The sequence below is a fragment of the Alexandromys fortis genome, unplaced genomic scaffold, assembly GCF_014885135.2.
Source record: "Alexandromys fortis isolate MF-2015 unplaced genomic scaffold, M_Fortis_MF-2015_v1.1 scaffold_39, whole genome shotgun sequence".
Lineage (NCBI taxonomy): Eukaryota > Metazoa > Chordata > Mammalia > Rodentia > Cricetidae > Alexandromys > Alexandromys fortis.
Genome location: NW_026067918.1, coordinates 8,769,605 through 8,788,224, shown reverse-complemented (window position 1 = coordinate 8,788,224; position 18,620 = coordinate 8,769,605). Strand labels below are relative to the sequence as shown.

Sequence of the window (18,620 nt, the reverse complement as noted above, 5' to 3'; positions counted from 1 at the left end):
CGTCTATATAAAAATGGAGGCGTCGGGGGGCTTGGAGCGCAGAGCGGTTTGGTCGTTCGTTGGAGGTAGATCTTCTGTTCCTGTCGCTGATCGCGGCTCCTGTTTGCGCGCTCACAGCGGCGCGGCGGTCCCAGCACGGGCCTCAGACTCCGGCTTTGGGTGAGTATCGGCGTCTCCCGGCGGCTGTCGGGGCCGCGGTCGGCGGCTGCCGCCGGCGGGGTTGGTGAGGCGGCCCGGGGGAAGTCGGCTCGGGCGGGGAGGTGGCGTCCCGGCCGCTTCCTCCCCGGCGGTGACTCACAGGTCTCGCCGCGGTGTTCCCGGCCGCCCGCGGAGCGGGAAGTGGCTCCTCCCCGCGCTCCCCCTCCCGGGGGAGGCCGCCGCTCGGCGCAGCCTGAGTCATTAGGGGAGGGGGAGGAGGCGGCGGCCGCCATCTGCCGCGGCCGCGGGGACGGCAGCCGGGCGGCCCGGGCTCTGAACGCGGTGCCCCTCGCAGGTGAAAGAAAATGGCCCGAACCAAGCAGACCGCTAGAAAGTCGACCGGGGGGAAAGCGCCCCGCAAGCAGCTGGCCACCAAGGCGGCCCGCAAAAGCGCGCCCTCTACCGGCGGGGTGAAGAAGCCTCACCGCTACAGGCCCGGGACCGTGGCCCTGCGAGAGATCCGTCGCTACCAGAAATCGACTGAGCTGCTCATCCGGAAGCTGCCTTTCCAGAGGTTGGTGAGGGAGATCGCCCAGGACTTCAAGACCGACCTGAGGTTTCAGAGTGCAGCCATCGGTGCCCTTCAGGAGGCCAGTGAAGCGTACCTGGTGGGGTTGTTTGAAGATACCAATCTGTGTGCCATCCACGCCAAGAGAGTCACCATCATGCCCAAAGACATCCAGTTGGCTCGCCGGATACGGGGGGAGAAAGCTTAAGTCGAGGCGGTTTTTATGGCATTTTGTAGTAAATTCTGTAAAATACTTTGGTTTAATTTGTGACTTTTTTTGTAAGAAATTGTTTATAATATGTTGCATTTGTACTTAAGTCATTCCATCTTTCACTCAGGATGAATGGGGAGAGTGACTGTTCACAGACCTCAGTGCTGTGGGCGCTGCGGCTCAGGAGTGACAAGTTGCCGATGTGCAGAAGGGATGGGTGATAGTACTTGCTTCTCATGATGCATGTTTCTGTATGTTAATGACTTGTTGGGTAGCTATTAAGGTACTAGAATTGATAAATGTACAGGGTCCTTTTGCAATAAAACTGGTTATGACTTGATCCAAGTGTTTAACCATACATCACTGTGATAGAATGTGGGCTTTTTCAAAGGTTGAAGATACAAGTTTTAACCACAGTGTAACAGTTTTCCTTAAAAAAGTAAACCTGGCAGCTATAGAATACACTATGTGCATTTATAATAGCTATTTTATATATTGTAGTGTTCAACATTTTTAAATTAAATGTTTTACATTCACAAGTGGTGGGGAGTCTTGTCATTAAGGTGTGTAATTAGTCCAGTTGGTATTTCCTGACTAGACTGCATTTGTTTTTAACAAAGTAGAAAATGCTATGCGTATTAAACCTTGCATAAGTCCTCATTCTACCACACGTTAACTAACACTCCAGCTGGTAACATACACTAACGGGGATTTATAAGGGCTCTACAGTAAAATAACAAGCTATTTACACCAGCATCACCTGTTACTAATCTAGTTAGTGCAGCTTTCATTGTGTTGTTTGGTCTTTATCTGGATTAGGTTCTGTTGTTTTTTCATCTTTAAGGGGAAAAACGGAGAATTTGTTTTTTCCTTGTGGAGTTTAAACATGAGGGTGAGAGTACAGCTTCAGCTGACCTCTGCCAACGAAGATGGGTTAGTAGGTTACACCTGGTTACTGTCCTGGCAAAATCCCTTTTATAGAGATGGCCTTCAAGTGGTTTTTAAAAGTATCCTATTGAAGTTTTTAGGTCAATTATGTATGTTGACTAAATTTACAAATAAAACTTGTTTATTCAACTAAGTGTCAAACCTAAATTGAATACATACAGCTTTCAATATACCTATTACCTAGATTTTTAATTTCAGCTTTTTGCTTGGAAAAAGAAAATTGAAGCATGTAGTTTGGCCATTACTCCATAAAAATGCTGGGGGCCAGAGATAGGACTTAGTGGTAGTGAAAATGGAAGCTGTCATGGGTCTAATGACAATCTACAATGCTATTGTACTTGTGTGGGCTTTATGACAGAAGCAAATTTATAGATCCACATAGTGTGAAGTCACAGGAAAATGGATTTGTTTTGAGGACCCTGGCAGCAGGCCTGGAATTAGGCTGGAGCACAACTCTGCCTGTGCTGAGATTAAAGGTCTGAATGATCCACCATTGCCCACCAAGTAAATCTTTACCATTATGTACATGTGTATAATTCGGGTATTGCTTTCACATACTATTCTTTAATTAGTGCTCTGGGAGTTTGTGTGGCCCTGACTCCTGGAACTAGCTCTGTAGACCAGTCTGGCTTTAATTTGCCTCCCAAATGCATGGATTAAAAGCATATGCCATGTCCCCTCTTATTTACTTGGTGAGTTTAGTGCCTATAGTAACCAAGTTTCTGGCTTGCAGCCTGATGGTGGCTGTTGGAAAGCCTGGAGGCTACTGTTTAAATTGTGCAATTTGGGCTTACACGAGACCTAAGCATACATTTTTGGTTCCAGGAAGCTACCTGTATAGGACACCCTGGGAGTGGGAATCTAATGAAAGGGAAAGCTGAAAAGTTTCCCCAAATGTTGAGGGAAGCTTTTGTGGGTATGTGTATACTGGGTTTTGAACCCGTGGCCTTGTGCATGCTAGATAAGCCCTCTACTGCTGAGTTCAATCCCCAGCTGTGAGGCTTACCTTCCTACTCAGCAGGCAAGAGCACTCTCAGTGGAGAGCAGGTTCCAGTGTGCAGATTGCCCAGTGCTGTAGCAGTTGGTTCCTGTGCCTCTTCACTGTCATCCACACTGGCAAATCAGTGAGGTGAGCCTTTGGTGCAGGGACAGACAAAAATTAGCTGTCTTCAAAGATTCTTGACTCTGGTTTATAGAGATGTTCAGTCCTTTAAGTTTTACTAGAAATGTGGCCTAGGTGTCTACCAGCAGCTGGTGACAGATGGAAAGAAGTCGGGAGGAAGGAGGCCTAGATGGGTCTGGCATCAGGCCCACCACTTTTTTCTTTTTCCTGGTTTTTCAAGACAGGTTTCCCTGTGTGTAGCACTGTTTGTCCTGGAGCTCACTCTGTAGAGCAGACTGGCCTCAAACTCAGAGATCCACCAGCCTGTGCCTCCCGTCAGCTAGCCTGGCTGGCGTTGCAATAGTACACAAGCTAGGCCTTCCACCCACTACTCCTGGTCCTCACCCACTCCAACTGGTTTGCCTAGGAGTGAGGTACCAGAGGCAGGATGGGTCCAAGGGTGGGGAGTCAAGAGCAAGCCATGCCCTTAGCCAGATGTTTGCTGGGTCTGTGAGCATCTGGCAGAGGGAAGAACATGGCAGGACATGGTGGTTAGTTAGACAAGAAACCCTGGTCCTGGGCCCTTCAGTTTTTGTCTCACACCGCATATCTAGCCTATCATAGAGAAGGGCTGGGTTGAGCGGTTTCCGCCCCTCCTCCTGCAGCTGGAGCCATGAGAACCTTAAGTATCCATTTTGTGTACTCAATTCTTCCCGCCCCCAAGAAAGGGTTTGTCCGTGAAACAGTTCTGGCTGTCTTGGAACTCACTCTGTAGACCAGACTGGCCTCAAATTCTCAGAGATCCGCCTGCCTCCACTTCCCAAATGCTGGGATTACCTTTTTAAAAAGACTTATTATATATACAGTGTGTACTGCATGCATTCCCGCCAGAAGAGGGCACCAGATCTCATTTCGGATGATGGGAACTCAAGACCTGAAGAACAGTCAGTTCTCTATTCTTACCTTTATCATGAGCCCTTGGTGTGAGAATATTTGTTACCTCACTAAATGAAGCAGTTCCCCTCTCTCTCTTTACCTTCCTTGGACCCACATTGATTTCCTCCTGCCTCCACTCCACTGGTTTTAAACCTGCATTGTGTTCTGTGCTCCTTTAGAGAGGTGTCAGCCCTGTGGCCTGCTCCATCCAGCCAGGTTGACTCCTGGTCAACATTTTGGCATAAACGACAATTCTTACAGCTACTGCCCAAGGGCAAAATTAGGAGAAACAGCCAACCCAAGTCCTGAAGCCTCCTGTGGAGATGGTGGAGGCTGTTTTGTCCAGTTTTGGTTTGGTTTAGTTTTGGTTTTTTGTGAGTAACCCTGGTTGTCTTGGAACTCACTCTGTAGACCAGGCTGGCCTCTGCCACCTGAGTGCAGGAATTAAAGGCCTGCACCGCCACCACCCAATGACTGAGGCTGTTTTGAGGGGCGCTCTGGTTGTTGGTCTGGGGAATGAGGAAGCTGCAGCCTAGGGGAGGGCTGCTTGAACGGCTTTGATGGTGGCAGCGGATGGTGCTGTCCCTTCCAGCAAGGTCCCGCTGGCTGACTCCAGCACCACACCATGCAGTGCCATGCCTTCAGGTAAGGGGCCCAGCCTGAGCCATTCTTATCGGAGCACCACGTCACAACAGTGGCCAGACTTCAAAGTAGCATTTCCACCACCTGTTCCGAGAACCACTGTTCACGTCTCCTCCCCACGGAGAAGGCTAGGAGGCTCTGCAGATACCCACTCCTGGGGAAGCAAGGGGACATGGCTTCAGTGAAGCTAAGAGGCTGGAGGAGCCAGGTCAGAGATGATCTGAAAAGGGGCACAACGGAGGGACGGGAGCCCCGTTGTGATCTCTCTAATGGCCAAGAGGCAGCCTGACTTGCAGAGCTTTGTAGTGTCCTGTGGGCACAGGGGCCTCTTGTTCTCCACTGAGGAGCAACTAAGCTTCATCTTGGCCATGCTGTTGGCAGACCAAAGGCTGCAGCAGCCTGCAGTCCTCATGGGCAAAGAGAATAGGCTTGAACTCATGACTCATGTTCAAAGCTCCATTTGTCTGTCCCCATCTGTAAAATAAATTTCTGTCTAATAGACTTGCAAAGATTTAATGAAATGGCCTGTATAAACTCGGGCACGGTGAGTGCAGGGGACAACTGTGAAAACATTTAATTAAAGAAGTCTGGGGCGCCGGGTGGTGTGGCTCACGCCTTTAATCCCAGCACTGGGGAGGCAGAGGCAGAAGGATCTCTGTGAGTTCAAGGCCAGCCTAGTCTACAAGAGCTAGTTCCAGGGCAGGCAATAAAGTGACACAGAGAAACCCTGTCTCGAAAACTAAAAATAAAAAGTCTGGGACAATGACCAACTGGAACACAAACTAGCTCTACCTGGAGGCTATCCGTCCTTCAGTCTGTGCCAAATGAATCTATCTCCAGTGCTACAGAAGCTTTCATTACACAAATCACATAAAAGCAAAGAAAAATTACCAGGAAATATAGGAACAAGACTCTCCCAGAATGGGTGAGACGGTGGGCTCTCGACAGGACTAACATCATCAGAGACATCCCTTCAGGAGGTAAGGACCCAAGTCCTGTATGGGGAGGCCAGGCTGAGGTTGCAAGGGAGAAGCCAGAGCTAAGCATGCAGCACTTCTTGATGGTGTGCTTGAGATGGCTCCATCTGCAGCACCCACACCAATGCTGACAAAGATCTATCACCAGCTGCAGGGGCTCCAACGCCTCCGGCCTCTGCCGGCCCTGCTCTCACCTGCTCACACACGGAAGTAGTTCCCCACACCTATAAGTGATTTAGAAATAATAACAAAAGGAAAAGCCCAAGAGATTCAGCTTCGTCTTGGGAGGCAGACAGGTCTTTCATAGAAAAGAGGCGTCTCTGGAGTGCCTGTCCTCAGTAGCTGTGCTGCTGGTGCAAGCTTCTTGGCCATCAGGGCAGAGGCAGATGTGGAGTCCACACTGAGGTGCTGTCATCTTTCTCCAGGACTGTGATGTCTGGCAAGGAAATGGGAGGGAAAGTCAAAGGTCAAAGCCGACTTCCTGCTGAGCAGAGTTCCTGAGCAGAGGACAATTTTAAAAAGAGAGCAGGGTCCCTCTGTGTAGATTTGTTTAGCCTGGAAACTCACTATGTAGCCCAGACTGACTACAAATTGCCTGGTATTGCTGGGATTAAAGGTGTGCTAGAATCTTGGTTTTTGTTTTTGTTTTGTTTTTTGATTTTTTTCATTGGTTTTTTATTGATTGATTGATTGATTATGTATACAATATTCTGTCTGAGTGTGTGTCTGCAGGCCAGAAGAGGGCACCACCAGACATCATTACAGATGGTTGTGAGCCACCATGTGGTTGCCGGGAATTGAACTCTGGACCTTTGGAAGAGCAGACAATGCTCTTAACCACTGAGCCATCTCTCCAGCCCCTGTTTTGTTTTTTTGAGAGAGGGTTTCTCTGTGTAACAGCCTGGCTGTCCTGGAACTCACTCTGTGGACCAGGCTGGCCTCGAACTTGCAGAGATCTGCCTTCCTCTGCCTCCCGAGTGAGTGCTGAGATTAATTAAAGGCACGTGCCACCATCACCAGGCTTTGTTTTGTTTTTTTGAGAGAGGGTTTCTCTGCAGCTCTGGCTGTCCTGAAGCTCCCTCTGTAGACCAGACTGGCCTTGAACTCACAGGATCTGCCTGCCTCTGCCTCCGTAAACTCACCAGAGTCTTGATATTTAATGTGGAGCTTAGTGATCTTCCTGTCACAGCGTCCTGAGGGCTAGGATTACAAGCTTGCATTGCCATACCCGGTGCCAGCGGTCATAATTGCAACACAAAGAAAGAGGGCAGCAGAATCATGGTGTGGAATCAAAAGGAATCACGATTCTCCTTCCGGTTCCACTCTAGCCAGCACGTCCAAGTGCGTTCTGTTGCAGTGATACACTCCATGATGACAAATGGTTCGTGGAAGACTTTATTTTGGCTTACAGTTCCAGAGAGAGATTCCATAATGTCAGGGGAGACATGCAGCCAGAATAGAAAGCTAAATCAGCACATCTTTACCAGCAAAAGCAAAGTGAAGTCAGTCAGTGGTGGCGCACACCTTTAATCCCAGCACTCTGGAGCAGAGGCAGGTGGATCTCTGTGAGTTCAAGGCCAGTCTGGTCTACAGAGTGAGTTCCTTGACAGTCTCCAAAGCGACACAAAAACCATGAACAAAAACAAAACAAGCAAGTAAACAAACAAAAAACTAAGAAAAATAAGAACATGCATGGTGTTTAATCCCAGCACTAGATAGACAGAAGCAGTTTGTGAGTTCAAGGCTAGTCTGGTTTACACAGTGAATTCCAGGTTTACCAGAATGCCACAGATCTTATCTTGAACTGGCCTCACCGTCACAAAGACCCAACTGCCTCTGTTTCCTGAGTGCTGGAATTCAAGCTATCTGCCATAACACCTGACTTTAAAAAAATTTTTTTCTTGAAGCAGATCTCACTATTGTAGCCCTGTTAAATAAATTAAAAAAAGAGAAGCTAAAGGATAACCTGATTTACACATTGCAATCTTGCTTTAAAAAATAAAATAAAGTAAGCACAGTATTTATCTCAATTAGAGGAGGTCAGATTTGAGGTTGTCTGCCTCCCCACCAGATGGTAAGGTGCCTGAGGCTTTTTTATCTTTCCAGCCAGCTGCACAACGAAGGAGAGCCCATTAATGCCTGTTTGAATGAATGGAAGTCTGATAGCAAGCGCAAACATTTATTCTGTGCTTCTAAGTATCAGCTGCAGTGTGAGCACTTTAGACATAAATGACCCAAAGAGAAAACACCCACCCTCTTGGGGAAATGAGCAACCGAGGTTCAGAGTGGCTGGATCCTACCCACGCTCAACTAGACAGAGATGCGGGCTGTTGGATTCCTAGCTGAAGCTAGTCAGAGAGTGCTCACAGAAAAGGGGGTGCTGCATACAGTTCTGACACAACAGGATGGTGCCTTGTAGGCGGACATGGCTGCCATTTCAGCCAGCTCCAAGGCCACTCACAATTGTCTTGTGGTTTTTGGTTATGCAAAGAGATGGCTTTATTGTAGTGTACTCAAAGAGCAGCTGTCAAAAGAAATTAGCAATTAATTTTAAAAAGATTTATTATGTATACGGTGTTCTGTCTGCACATATTTCTGCAGGCCAGAAGAGGGCACCAGATCTCATTATGGATGGTTTGTGAGCCACCATGTGGTTGCTGGGAATTGAACTCAGGACCTCTGGAAAAGCAACCAGTGCTCTTAACCTTGAGTCATCTCTCCAGTCCCAGCAATTGATTTTGTTGTTAGTTTTTGAGACAGGGTCTTACAACCAGTCTGGTATTCACTTTGTGGAGGAGGATGACCTTGAACTCCAAACCCTCAGGCCTCCACAGAGGTCTGCCTGTCTCTGACTCCTGGGTTCTGGGGATTAAAGACAAGTACCACCATGCCTGGCCAGCCTTGGTCTCCGAGGAGCTAGGGTTGCAGGCATGTACGACTATTGGCAGCCACCACCCCTCACTTGATATGGAGTCTTGCTGTGTAGCAGTGTGTAGACCAGATTGGTCCTGAATTTGCCACAACCCTGCTTCTGCCTCCTGAGTGCTGGAATTACAAGCCTGTGGCATTACATCCGGCTTTATTAGTTTACATATCTTCTGATAGCACAGCCTGTTTGTTAGTTTTGTAGACAGGATCTTACTATGTAGACCAGATTGGTTTCAAACAGGAGATCCTTTTGCCTGTGTCTCCCATGTACTAAGATTATATATGTAGGGCTGGAGAGATGGCTCAGAGGTTAAGAGCATTGCCTGCTCTTCCAAAGGTCCTGAGTTCAATTCCCAGCAACCACATGGTGGCTCACAACCATCTGTAATGGGGTCTGGTGCCCTCTTCTGGCCTGCAGGCATACAGACAGACAGAATATTGTATACATAATAAATAAAATATTTTTTTTTAAAAAAAATAAGATTATACATGTACCACCATGCCTGGCTTGGAAAATATTTTTTGAAAAAAATATTTTGCGCGTGTCTTTGAATGTGCGTGCTTTCTGCCACTGGACCACATTCCCCTCCTTCAAGGTCAAAGCCTTAGCCCTGCCTTTTCTTCTAGCTGCCCTCTTTTGAAAATGTGGTGTTGGGGGTCTTGAGCCAGGGTCCTGAGCATGGTAAGTATAGACTTTACCACTGACCTACACACCGAGCCCCTAAACTGCGTTTTGAATGAAACTGCAATCTGTGGGCAATCTTTTGAGCTGACTCCAAGCTGCATCCCTGTGTTCTCTACAACACGCTCTGTAATCCCAGACAGGCTGCTTTTCTTATAGTTCAGGCTTTCCTTCTCTCACACGGTTACACAGAAGGTGTAGACAGGCATCCAGGCAAAGATCTGGGCCAGAATAAAGGCTGTAGGCAGATGGTCCTGTCTCTGAGACCAAGGCTCTCCCAGGGGATGCACTTGTTGGGAACCAACAAAATCACCTAATATTGCAGTAGCTTTTGGGCCTCTGAGGAGGGCCTGGCCTTGCATCTGACCACTGGCATCATCTCCATCGACAGGAGCCAGAAAAAGAACCTGTAAAAGGTGACTTTCTCTGGTCACTTTCAAGCTTGACGATCGATCCTTGTTTATCCTTAGACTGTGTACCACAGCACTCTGTTAGAGACCCATGATAAGTGACGACGTCTTCGCATAACTTCGCTCTGAGGACCTCGGAGGCAGATGCTTTGGTGGCGCTCAGGAGTTCCTGTTGCCCGTGGCCCGCTCCTTTGTCGTGGCTGTGTTGGGGGAAAGATGGTGATGGGGAGCGCATGAAGAGGCTCCAGGCTCAGGGATGGACAGTTCAGATCTCCATGCGTGTTAACTGCCACTCAAGTGGGAGCCCCCACAGTTCTGAGAGGACAGCCCCAGGAAACAGAATTCCACTGGGGTCTCTCCAGCTGTCAGCTGCCAGAGCCTGCGGGCGGCACAGAGCTGGGCTTCAAGCAGGCGCTGCAGGTGGAGTGGGCGGGGCCAGACAGTGGGGGCGGGGCACCGCGTCGGCAGGAATGTGAGTCCGCGCCACGTGGCTCCGCCCCCAGCATCCCGCGGGGCGGTGCGCCCCGCTGCAGACGAGAGTCATGGCTGCTTGGAGACCGCCCCAGGTTGAGGAGCTGCTGGCCGAGGCCCGGCGGGCCTTCCTGGAGGAGTTCGGAGCCGAGCCGGAGCTGGCGGTGTCAGCGCCGGGCCGCGTCAACCTCATCGGGGAGCACACGGACTACAACCAGGGCCTGGTGCTGCCCATGGTGAGGGGTTACCTCGGGGAGCCTGCGGTAGGGAAGGGCTAGCATAGGCAGCGCGGGAGGGCGAGCACTCTCCGGGTGGAAGGCGGAGTGAGGGGTCCACAAACATGAGAGACCCCGGGACGTGCAGTTGTCCACGTGTGAAGACAGGAAGCCGAAGCAGGGAGGGGTGTGTGTGCCTTCTCACTCAAGCCCGCCCTCTGGGGGCTGTTAATCATCGCCCTCAACTTGAAAATATGTACCTCTTAATAATGTGAGGACCAAGGTAGCAATATAGGAGGTTATTAGGCATGGTTGCGCATGTCTGATAATCCCAATACCCGGCAAGCTGAGGCAGGAGAATTGCGAGTTCATGGCCAGCCTGGGCTATTGAGTGAGAGCCTATCTCAAATCAAGAAAACACGGAGGTTTGCCTACAGACTTAGACCTATGCAAAGGTAGACCGTTGTAAATGTTGCCCTCTTGGCCCAGCCCAGAAGAAACGGCGGACCCATAGAGCACTGAAGACGGGCTCAAAGTCACACAGACACAGCTCCTTCTAGGTCTGTGAGTGTTCTAGCGTTCAGCCTGGGTCTCTGCTCCTGAAAGAGGCCTTGCAGCACTGCGGAGGCTGGCCCCAGTCAGGGAAGCCCTGTGGCCCTGTTATTGCCTAAGATAGCTATCTGTCCCTTTGGCCCTCAGCTGAAAGCAGTCCTCCGGGCAGAGTCCAGACTAGGGCTTGCTGTAGCTAGCTCTGCCCTAAAGACCCAGGAGGCTGAATTCAAAGCCCCCCCCAGCCCCCCAGGCCATCTTTCTTTTGAAGATCTTTCTTGAGCCTCACCTCTTTTGCTGCTAGCTAAGCCTATTTACCCCCCAAGCCCTGTTTGTCCCAGACAACAGAACCTTGGGCTTTGAATCTGTCTGCTCTAATCGCCCTGGGGAGACCCAAGCAAGTTCTGGAATCTCAAAAGACAAGAATTTCCCACCTGCAATTGGATATTCCACCAGTCTGCAAACCTTCCCCTCAGGGTCCTCGTGGTTTGTGGGCTGGGAGAGCCTTTATTAGCCCCAGCGCTCTGGAGGTGGAGGCAGGCAGATCTGCCAGGGTTTGAGGCCAGCCTGGTCTCCAGAGTTCCAGGATAGCCAGGGCTACACAGAGAAACCCTGTCTAGAAAAACAAACAAACAAACAAAAAAACCCAAAAAACAAAAAAACAAAACAATTTTAGAGAGCAAACAGAAACCAAACGATGTGGCCCTGGATGGCCTCACTCTGTCCGCTGACAGAGATTATGCACACCCTCTCCTTCAGGCTCTGGAGCTTGTGACCGTGCTGGTTGGCAGCCCCCGGACAGATGGGCTTGTTTCTCTTCTTACCACCTCCAAGAATGCAGATGAGCCCCAGCGCCTGCAATTCCCACTGCCCACAGCCCAGCGGTCCTTGGAGCCTGGAACCCCACAATGGGCCAATTACGTCAAGGGAGTGATTCAACATTACCCAGGTGTGAGACCCAGGCTGCTTCTGGGAGTGCCATTTCCCCAGAACAAAGTCCCTTCCTCCCAGGTGGAGCATCCCATTGTCAATTGTCCCCGGTGGAGCATCTCACTGTACAGATTAGGGCTCTGAGACCCTGGGAGCTCAGAAACTACCTTTGGTTTCCTTTATATGATCAGAGGAACCAGAATTCAGAGTCAGCTTGCTAGTCTCTGGAACCCCAAATCAGGAAGACAAGGAGGAAGATCACCCCAGCAAACTCAGAGGATAGCAGAAGAAGGGTGGGTGGGCTCCCTGAGGTCTGCAGTTTGGTGAGACATGCGTCCTGCCTATGTCCACACTCCCTGCACCCCATCTTACCAGCACCGTTCTTTCCCCTGCAGCTGCCCCCCTCCCTGGCTTCAGTGCAGTGGTGGTCAGCTCGGTGCCCCTGGGGGGTGGGCTTTCCAGCTCAGCTTCTCTGGAAGTGGCCACGTATACCTTCCTCCAGCAGCTCTGCCCAGGTATTGCTTAGGCCCCGCCTTCCTTCTCAGGCCTCTGTGCTCAGAACCTCTTCCCTTACTGGGCTTACTTACGGAGGGAGGGTGAGGAGTCCCTTTGATTGTCACTGGAGCCCTGCTGTTCCAATGTGGCCACCCCCTATGCCCTCCCCTGGAACCCAGCTTCCCCACCTCACCCTGTGCCGCAGACTCGGGGTCAATAGCTGCCCGGGCCCAGGTGTGTCAACGGGCTGAACACAGCTTCGCAGGGGTGCCCTGTGGCATCATGGACCAGCTCATCGCTCTGCTGGGGCAGAAAGGCCATGCACTGCTCATTGACTGCAGGTCAGGGGCTCCCCTCGTATCCCCCACCTTGTAATCAGGAGCTCCTGAGCGGAGTGTGCCCGCTGTTTGGACCCTTGGCTGTGACATCTCCCCCATTCCAGCTTCATTCCCCCCAGGTCCCTGGAGACAAGCCTGGTGCCGCTGTCCGACCCCAAGCTGGCTGTGCTCATCACTAACTCCAATGTCCGCCATTCCCTGGGCTCCAGCGAATACCCGATTCGGCGGCGCCAGTGTGAGGAAGTGGCCCAGGCTCTGGGCAAGGAGAGCCTGCGAGAGGTGCGGCTGGAGGAGCTCGAGGGTGAGAGTCACCATGTTTTGCCAGGCTCCCCGCTGGGATGTCCACATGGCCTGTGGTCCCTTCCCTCTTCCCAGCTCCGTTCATCGTGTTCTGCTCGAGAAATATAGCTCCCAAATCCTGCAAACCTAGGCTTCCAAAAGAGTTGGCATTGATGGGACTAGAACCCAGAGCCTTGCACGTGCTGGGCAAGTGCTCTGCCAGTGAGCCACATCCCTGCCCTGCTTGCAATCTTAAGCTCACCCTTTCAGACCAGGCAGGGTGGTAAACACCTTTACTTCTGGCATTCGGGAAGCAGACGCAGATGGGTCCATGGATGTCTGTGTTCGAGGCTAACTGGTCCTCACAGGGAGTTCTAGGACAGCCGGGACTATGTAGAGAAAGATCTCAAGGCCTGTTCTTTGTCCCATCTCGAAAGCCCTAAAAGTTACAGGCTCAAAGTACTGAGCTCTCTCTGTGCTGGCTTCCTGCGGGGAGTCCAGCATGTCATTTCCTGTGGTCTCCCGTAGATCTCAAGTGATGGATAGATACAGTTGTCCCATGTTACAGTGAGAAAGAGAGCTCTGAGATTGGGGGGGCGGGGCTTTAGAGCCAGGTCTGGGGTCCTATCCCGTCCTATCAGTCCCTGCCTGTACTGAGGAGGGTTCAGTAAGCCACTGTCCACTAAGGGGTTTGGCCACTGCCCACCAGGTTTCTCTCCCACACCCTGAGGTCACAGGTGGTATGGGGTCAGGCTGCTGAACTCTGCTCCTTCTCAGCTGGCAGGGAGCTGATGAGCAAGGAAGGCTTCCGCCGGGCCCGGCACGTGGTAGGGGAGATCCGGCGAACAGCCCAGGCGGCAGCTGCTCTAAGCCGCGGGGACTATAAGGCCTTTGGACGGCTCATGGTGGAGAGTCACTACTCACTCAGGTGAGGCCGTCTGGGTGGCTTGTGCATTGTGGGCACAGGCGGGTCCCAGGTCTAATCCCTCTTATTCCTTTGGGCACAGGTGGGTCCCAGTTTGGGGTACAGCCTCTCGTTCCTATATCCTTTGCAGGGATGACTATGAGGTGAGTTGCCCTGAGCTGGACCAATTGGTTGAGGCTGCACTCTCTGTGCCTGGGGTTTACGGCAGCCGTATGACAGGCGGCGGCTTTGGTGGCTGCACAGTGACATTGCTGGAGGCCTCCGCTGCCTCCCGCGCCATGCACCACATACAGGTGGGTGATCGCCAGTGCCTGGGAGGACGGGAGAGGTGGGTACCCGGGTCACCCGTTTCTTAGCCCCACTTCTCCCCCAGGAGCAGTATAGCGGCACAGCCACCTTCTACCTCTCTCAAGCTGCCGACGGAGCCCAGGTGCTGAGCTTGTGAGTGTTCCTGAGACTGACGGACACATAAGCGTGGTGGAGGCAGCAGCTCTGCCTCTGGTACCCTCATTCCACATCTGGGTGCTTAATAAAGTTGTGCCTCTTACAGTTGTAGCCTCTGGAGCCACCTGCCTTTGGAGGTGGGTACCCCTCGGGTCAAAGGAATTGTAAGAATCACTGTTCTACCGCTGGATGACACCTCTCTGGCCTGTGAAGAACAGACAGGGCAGCTAAGCAGTAGCAAAATCTTTTATTTATTAAGTGCAGAACCAAGGCTGGGCCCTTGTGCTACCTCCAGTTCTTTGGTTACAAGTGGGCTTGGACCCAGGGCAGAATGCAGTCAAGCCTTGCGGTACCTCTACCTGCTTCATGCTTCTCCCAGAGGGCACCTACCCTGCTCTCTGGCTAGAGGTGCTGGCTCTGTGATCAGCGTGCAACACGCAGGTAGATGGAGCGGCAAAGGAAGGAAGGAGCTAGGGAGAGAAGGCAAGGAGGGGCCCAGCTCTTGGGAGTTTCAGGTTTGGAAGAACTGTTGGTCCATATGCGTGCTCAGAGAACCACTGGCGGTCAGTGTCCGGCTCACAAATTCCTGGGTCACATGCCGGGTGAGGGAACCCCCTGCTTCTAGGTGCTGGGTCCCCAGGGTCAGTCCATCTGCAAGGGAAGAAATCGGAAGGGCCATGTGTAGCTAGCTCCCTGCCTCTCTGCACCGGCTCTGCATTCCCAGAGTCAGGGTCTCCTGCCCTTGGAGACTCACCCATGAGGAAGGGCTCGGTGGTCGTGCTGTGAGTGGTAGTGATGCTGCTATACTCGCTCTGTAGTGGGTTCTGGAAAAGCCCAGAGTGGCTGCCCAGCTGCGGGAAGGGGCCTAGAGCAGGCAGATCAGTCGGTCAGGATGGTACCACGCAAAGGCAAGGCCAGGGAAGGGCTGGGGCGCGCATGGGGAGACACCCCACCTCCATCCTGGGACTCGATGGTGATGATGCCCTCACGCTCTGGCCCGAAGCCCTCAGTTGTCCTGGCCTGCACCTTGAACTTGTAAGGAACATTCTCACTGAGGCCAGGTACCGTCAGCCGGCTCTCAAGGTTGTCTCCATCCACCCGGAATGTGGTGGCTGAGCCTACACAGGGAAGATGCCTTCAGCTCCTGCGGTGCTTTCCCATCCCCACCCCCCACAACCACCCTACTTCCAGGACAGGTGGCACCTCCTCCTTGGACCATCTCACAGGTCACCAGATAGCCGAGGATATCTCCATTGGGCCTCCGCGGCCGCTCCCAGCTCAGCTGCAGTGACTCTGGACTCAGGGCAGTGAACACCAGCGGTCCCGGGGCGCTGGGGGTGCTCAAAGTGAAGGTAGAGCCTGAAGGCAGTAGAGGGAGACACCATCAGTGGGCAAGCGGTAGGTGGGTGGTGACCTAGACGGCAGCAGGAGGCAGACAGCTCACCTGGTAGGGGGCAGAGAGGGCTTTGCGGGTGCACCTGGGATTCAATGGTGATGACACCCTCTCGCTCACGGCCCCAGCCCTCCTGGCTCTGGGCCCGCACTCGGAACACGTAGGAGTGGTTGGGCAGGAGGTCTTCTACCACCACTGAGGTTTGCCCGGGGTTAGGGATGTTGAGCCGATGCAACTCACCTAAGAGGTAGAGTGAGGGCAGGAAGCAGGACCACCTTTACTCCCACTGCTTGCTGGATCCCTCCCTCCCCTTAGGCTGCCATTCAACACCTCAGGTCTAACCAGGTCTGCCTGGGGTTTGGGTACAGTGTGCTATGCTGGTTCCTTGACTGTATTGAGCAGAGGGCTAGGGGTGTTGTAGCTCAGTGGTAGAGCCTCTAACATGTAAGAAGTCCTGGGTCTGAGCCCCCGTGCTGAAAGAAGAAGACATCTAAGCTAAGTGGAACCTACTGACCCAACCCTGTGCTCTGATCAAACCCTGTGCTCCGGTGAAGGGGCCTCCTGTTAATGTTGAGTGTGCACGCCAAGGGGACTCCGTTTCCCAGTTCTCACAAAGGCCGGAGCCTTGCATCTATAAAACCTCATGAAGCAAAACCGAGTGTAGGCCCAGAGAGATGTACTAGAGGCTCAGGAGAAGGTGGGCAGAGTGAAGGGGCTTGGAGGACCAGAAGAATGGCTGGGCGGGGCATCTGTGCTCAGTAGACTTGGGTGGGTTCCTGGCCCAGCAGATATGGGACAGGCTTGGGAGCATTACGGCCAATAGTCACCATGCCTCACCGCCATTTAGTAGTTGGTACTCCACACTGTAGCCCAGCAGAACCCGGTCACACTGTGGCTCCTGCCAGCTCACTTTCAAAGACGTGGGACCCAGGGCGGAGAACACCAGTCGAGTGGGTGTGTCGGGCACACCTGCAGCCCCACGGGAGTCTGGATATTGGAGACCACAGTCAGTTCAAGACAGGGTATGGGGTCTGAGATGAGTCTCAGTCCACCCCCTGCTCGCTTGGCTTGCCTCTCCGGTCAGGTATGCTGTCCAGGCTGCCCAACGCTTCCCACATGAGCCCAGAGTCCCCCTTGAGTCAGCCAGACTCCCCAGCCCACTACCGCTGGCCTTGCACCCTGTTCAGTTCTTGCTCTGTGCCCCATGGGAGCAGATACTGTGTTAGGCTTCAGCACTGATGAGGGCGGGGCAGTGGTTAGCTCCTGTGGATGGACAGGGGATCCGAATGCAATGTAACACAGGCAGCGAGTGCGTGGGCAGAGGCTGTGATGGTGGCCGGGTGGCAGATGGAGCATGGCAGCCACAGACACATGGTGACCACCCCTGTACTACCTGTACCCCAGGAGGGTGCTGCTGACTGCCCAGCCAGGATTATAGAGTCTGGTGAACCCCTGGATGAGGGGATACCCTTCATCTGAGCCCGACTCCGGGACCCAAGGGTCCAAGACAGCGGAAGCCTGCTCCTCCTATCTTCCGAGATAGGAGGGAGGCCTAGGGCAGGACAAAACAAAAGTGAGAAGGGCAGTGTGTGTGTGTGCGCATGTGTGTGTGTGTGTGTGTGTGTGTGAGAAGGCAGTATGGGGTATGGGCAGCAGGCCAGCAGCTGTCCAGGAGCTGGATGTAGGAAGGTCATCGGGCCAGGCAGAGGTCACTCACCCTGGGAGGAAAGCGAATTGAGGGTGGAGTAGTCCCGGGGAAGCGTGCCTGAGCGAGAGTGCTCTGTGCGGGTCAGAGAGTGGTAGTCCCGAGTGAGGGTGGAGGATGTGCTCAGCACTCGGTGGGACAGATGTGTGCCGTAGGCAGCGTTAGCCGCCGTCATTCGGTGCAGGGAGTTGGCACTGCCTGGATAGGCAAAGTCCATCCGGCCGTTCACCAGGTGCTCTGCATGGAGAGAGAGGTCAGTCAGTGAGGCCTACAGCAAGGGGCAGACCATATGGGGCAGGCTGCGGCCCTGGGGGTGCAAAGGGCAGCCTTAAAGATTACAGCTAATTTCTCAGACTACCAGGACCCTGGGTTCCCAGAGGCAAACGGGATTATGTAGTCTTCCGAGCCTGCCTTGTGCCACCGAGCACAGTTAGCCTCAATCAGGAGCTTACTCCCCTGCAGTGACTCTGGCCCAAGGCTTGCCTTCCAGTTCCTGGAGGTCCCTGCATTATCCTCCCTTAGGGAGAGGGTTCCCGAGGCTTGTCTGCACGCATTTATGCAGATTTTGGACCGGCAGGGCACTCTAGTGGGCGGCTTAACAGAAACTGGGGACCAAAAGCAACTCAAGTGGGACCAGGACCCGAACAGGCGCGCCGGGGAGGCCGTCACCTCCCGGGGGCCGGGGCGTTGCCCCGCGGATCCAGCCGCTGCCCTCCCCGTCCGCGCCCCCCGCAACGCTGCCGCTGTCTTCGTCGGAGCGCCCGCTGCTGGCGGACAGACGCGGGATGAGCTCCGGGGGCAGCCGCCACGTGACGCGCCTCAGGTCCAGCTCCTCCCCGAGCAGGGGCTCGAACTTCCAGCCGCAGCCTTGGGAACAACGAAGGGCCGCGTTGGCACCGCCAGGACGCGGGGCGGCGTCGGGGAGGGTCAGGAGGAGGAGGCCAGCGGCACTTAGGCGGAGTCCAGGGTTGTGGGTATCCCTTTGGGCGACAAAAAACCCTCGCCCTGCTCCAGCCTTTCCAGATAAACGGTTCGGTTTTGGCCTCTGCTCAGGCAAAAAGTATTGTGAAAGCCTCCCGGAGTGAAGTTTTCCTGGTTACTCAACTGCTCTGAGCCTGTTTCCGCTCTGTACGAAGGGAAGTAGCCTCACCCCTGTCTGTCTTCCAGGAATAGGGTAGGAGCCCTACGATGCTAGTAATATTTAAGCAGGGGTTCCTGGTTTATAGAACAGCGGTTTAGATCAGAGCCCACCGGGAAGATAGCTGCAGATTCGAAGGCAGCCCAGTCTACTTCACGGTTGTTAATCTAGCAAGACCCTATCTCAAATCCTTCCC

The 18,620-nt window shown here is 53.0% G+C and overlaps 3 protein-coding genes across 6 annotated transcripts in view; 2 read left to right on the top strand and 1 right to left on the bottom strand.

Moving 5' to 3' along the window:
- H3-3b (H3.3 histone B) lies at window positions 1-1,994 on the top strand. The gene is made up of 2 exons (XM_050140380.1): window positions 1-159; window positions 494-1,994. Exon 2 carries the CDS (start codon window positions 504-506, stop codon window positions 912-914), a length of 411 nt encoding a protein of 136 aa, XP_049996337.1. The 5' UTR covers window positions 1-159; window positions 494-503; the 3' UTR covers window positions 915-1,994.
- An 8,053-nt stretch (window positions 1,995-10,047) lies between these two features.
- On the top strand, window positions 10,048-14,299 carry Galk1 (galactokinase 1). The gene is made up of 8 exons (XM_050140305.1): window positions 10,048-10,249; window positions 11,537-11,726; window positions 12,103-12,222; window positions 12,408-12,543; window positions 12,660-12,841; window positions 13,597-13,747; window positions 13,875-14,037; window positions 14,118-14,299. Exons 1-8 carry the CDS (start codon window positions 10,085-10,087, stop codon window positions 14,187-14,189), a joined length of 1,179 nt encoding a protein of 392 aa, XP_049996262.1. The 5' UTR covers window positions 10,048-10,084; the 3' UTR covers window positions 14,190-14,299.
- Window positions 14,300-14,416: 117 nt separating this feature from the next.
- Window positions 14,417-18,620, bottom strand: part of Itgb4 (integrin subunit beta 4) — a 31,719-nt gene continuing 27,515 nt past the window's right edge. Inside the window, exons 33-41 of one of the 4 annotated variants that reach the window (XM_050140301.1) lie at window positions 17,956-18,153; window positions 17,299-17,523; window positions 16,975-17,133; window positions 16,419-16,568; window positions 15,633-15,821; window positions 15,392-15,547; window positions 15,142-15,306; window positions 14,943-15,053; window positions 14,417-14,839 (exon numbers count right to left, since the gene is read on the bottom strand). In XM_050140301.1, coding sequence (XP_049996258.1) covers window positions 14,700-14,839; window positions 14,943-15,053; window positions 15,142-15,306; window positions 15,392-15,547; window positions 15,633-15,821; window positions 16,419-16,568; window positions 16,975-17,133; window positions 17,299-17,523; window positions 17,956-18,153 — 1,493 coding nt within the window. In that variant the 3' untranslated portion in view covers window positions 14,417-14,699. The remainder of the gene's footprint in view (window positions 14,840-14,942; window positions 15,054-15,141; window positions 15,307-15,391; window positions 15,548-15,632; window positions 15,822-16,418; window positions 16,569-16,974; window positions 17,134-17,298; window positions 17,524-17,955; window positions 18,154-18,620) is intronic. The other 3 variants (XM_050140302.1, XM_050140303.1, XM_050140304.1) reach the window with 3 other exon arrangements.

Bases quoted from the DNA above. Each gene is read 5' to 3' on its own strand.
- H3-3b (XM_050140380.1), top strand. From the start codon at position 504: ATGGCCCGAACCAAGCAGACCGCTAGAAAGTCGACCGGGGGGAAAGCG.
- Galk1 (XM_050140305.1), top strand. From the start codon at position 10,085: ATGGCTGCTTGGAGACCGCCCCAGGTTGAGGAGCTGCTGGCCGAGGCC. The intron at 10,250-11,536 runs GTGAGGGGTTAC...CCTCTCCTTCAG, and splicing joins AGGGCCTGGTGCTGCCCATG to GCTCTGGAGCTTGTGACCGT. The intron at 12,544-12,659 runs GTCAGGGGCTCC...CATTCCCCCCAG, and splicing joins GCACTGCTCATTGACTGCAG to GTCCCTGGAGACAAGCCTGG.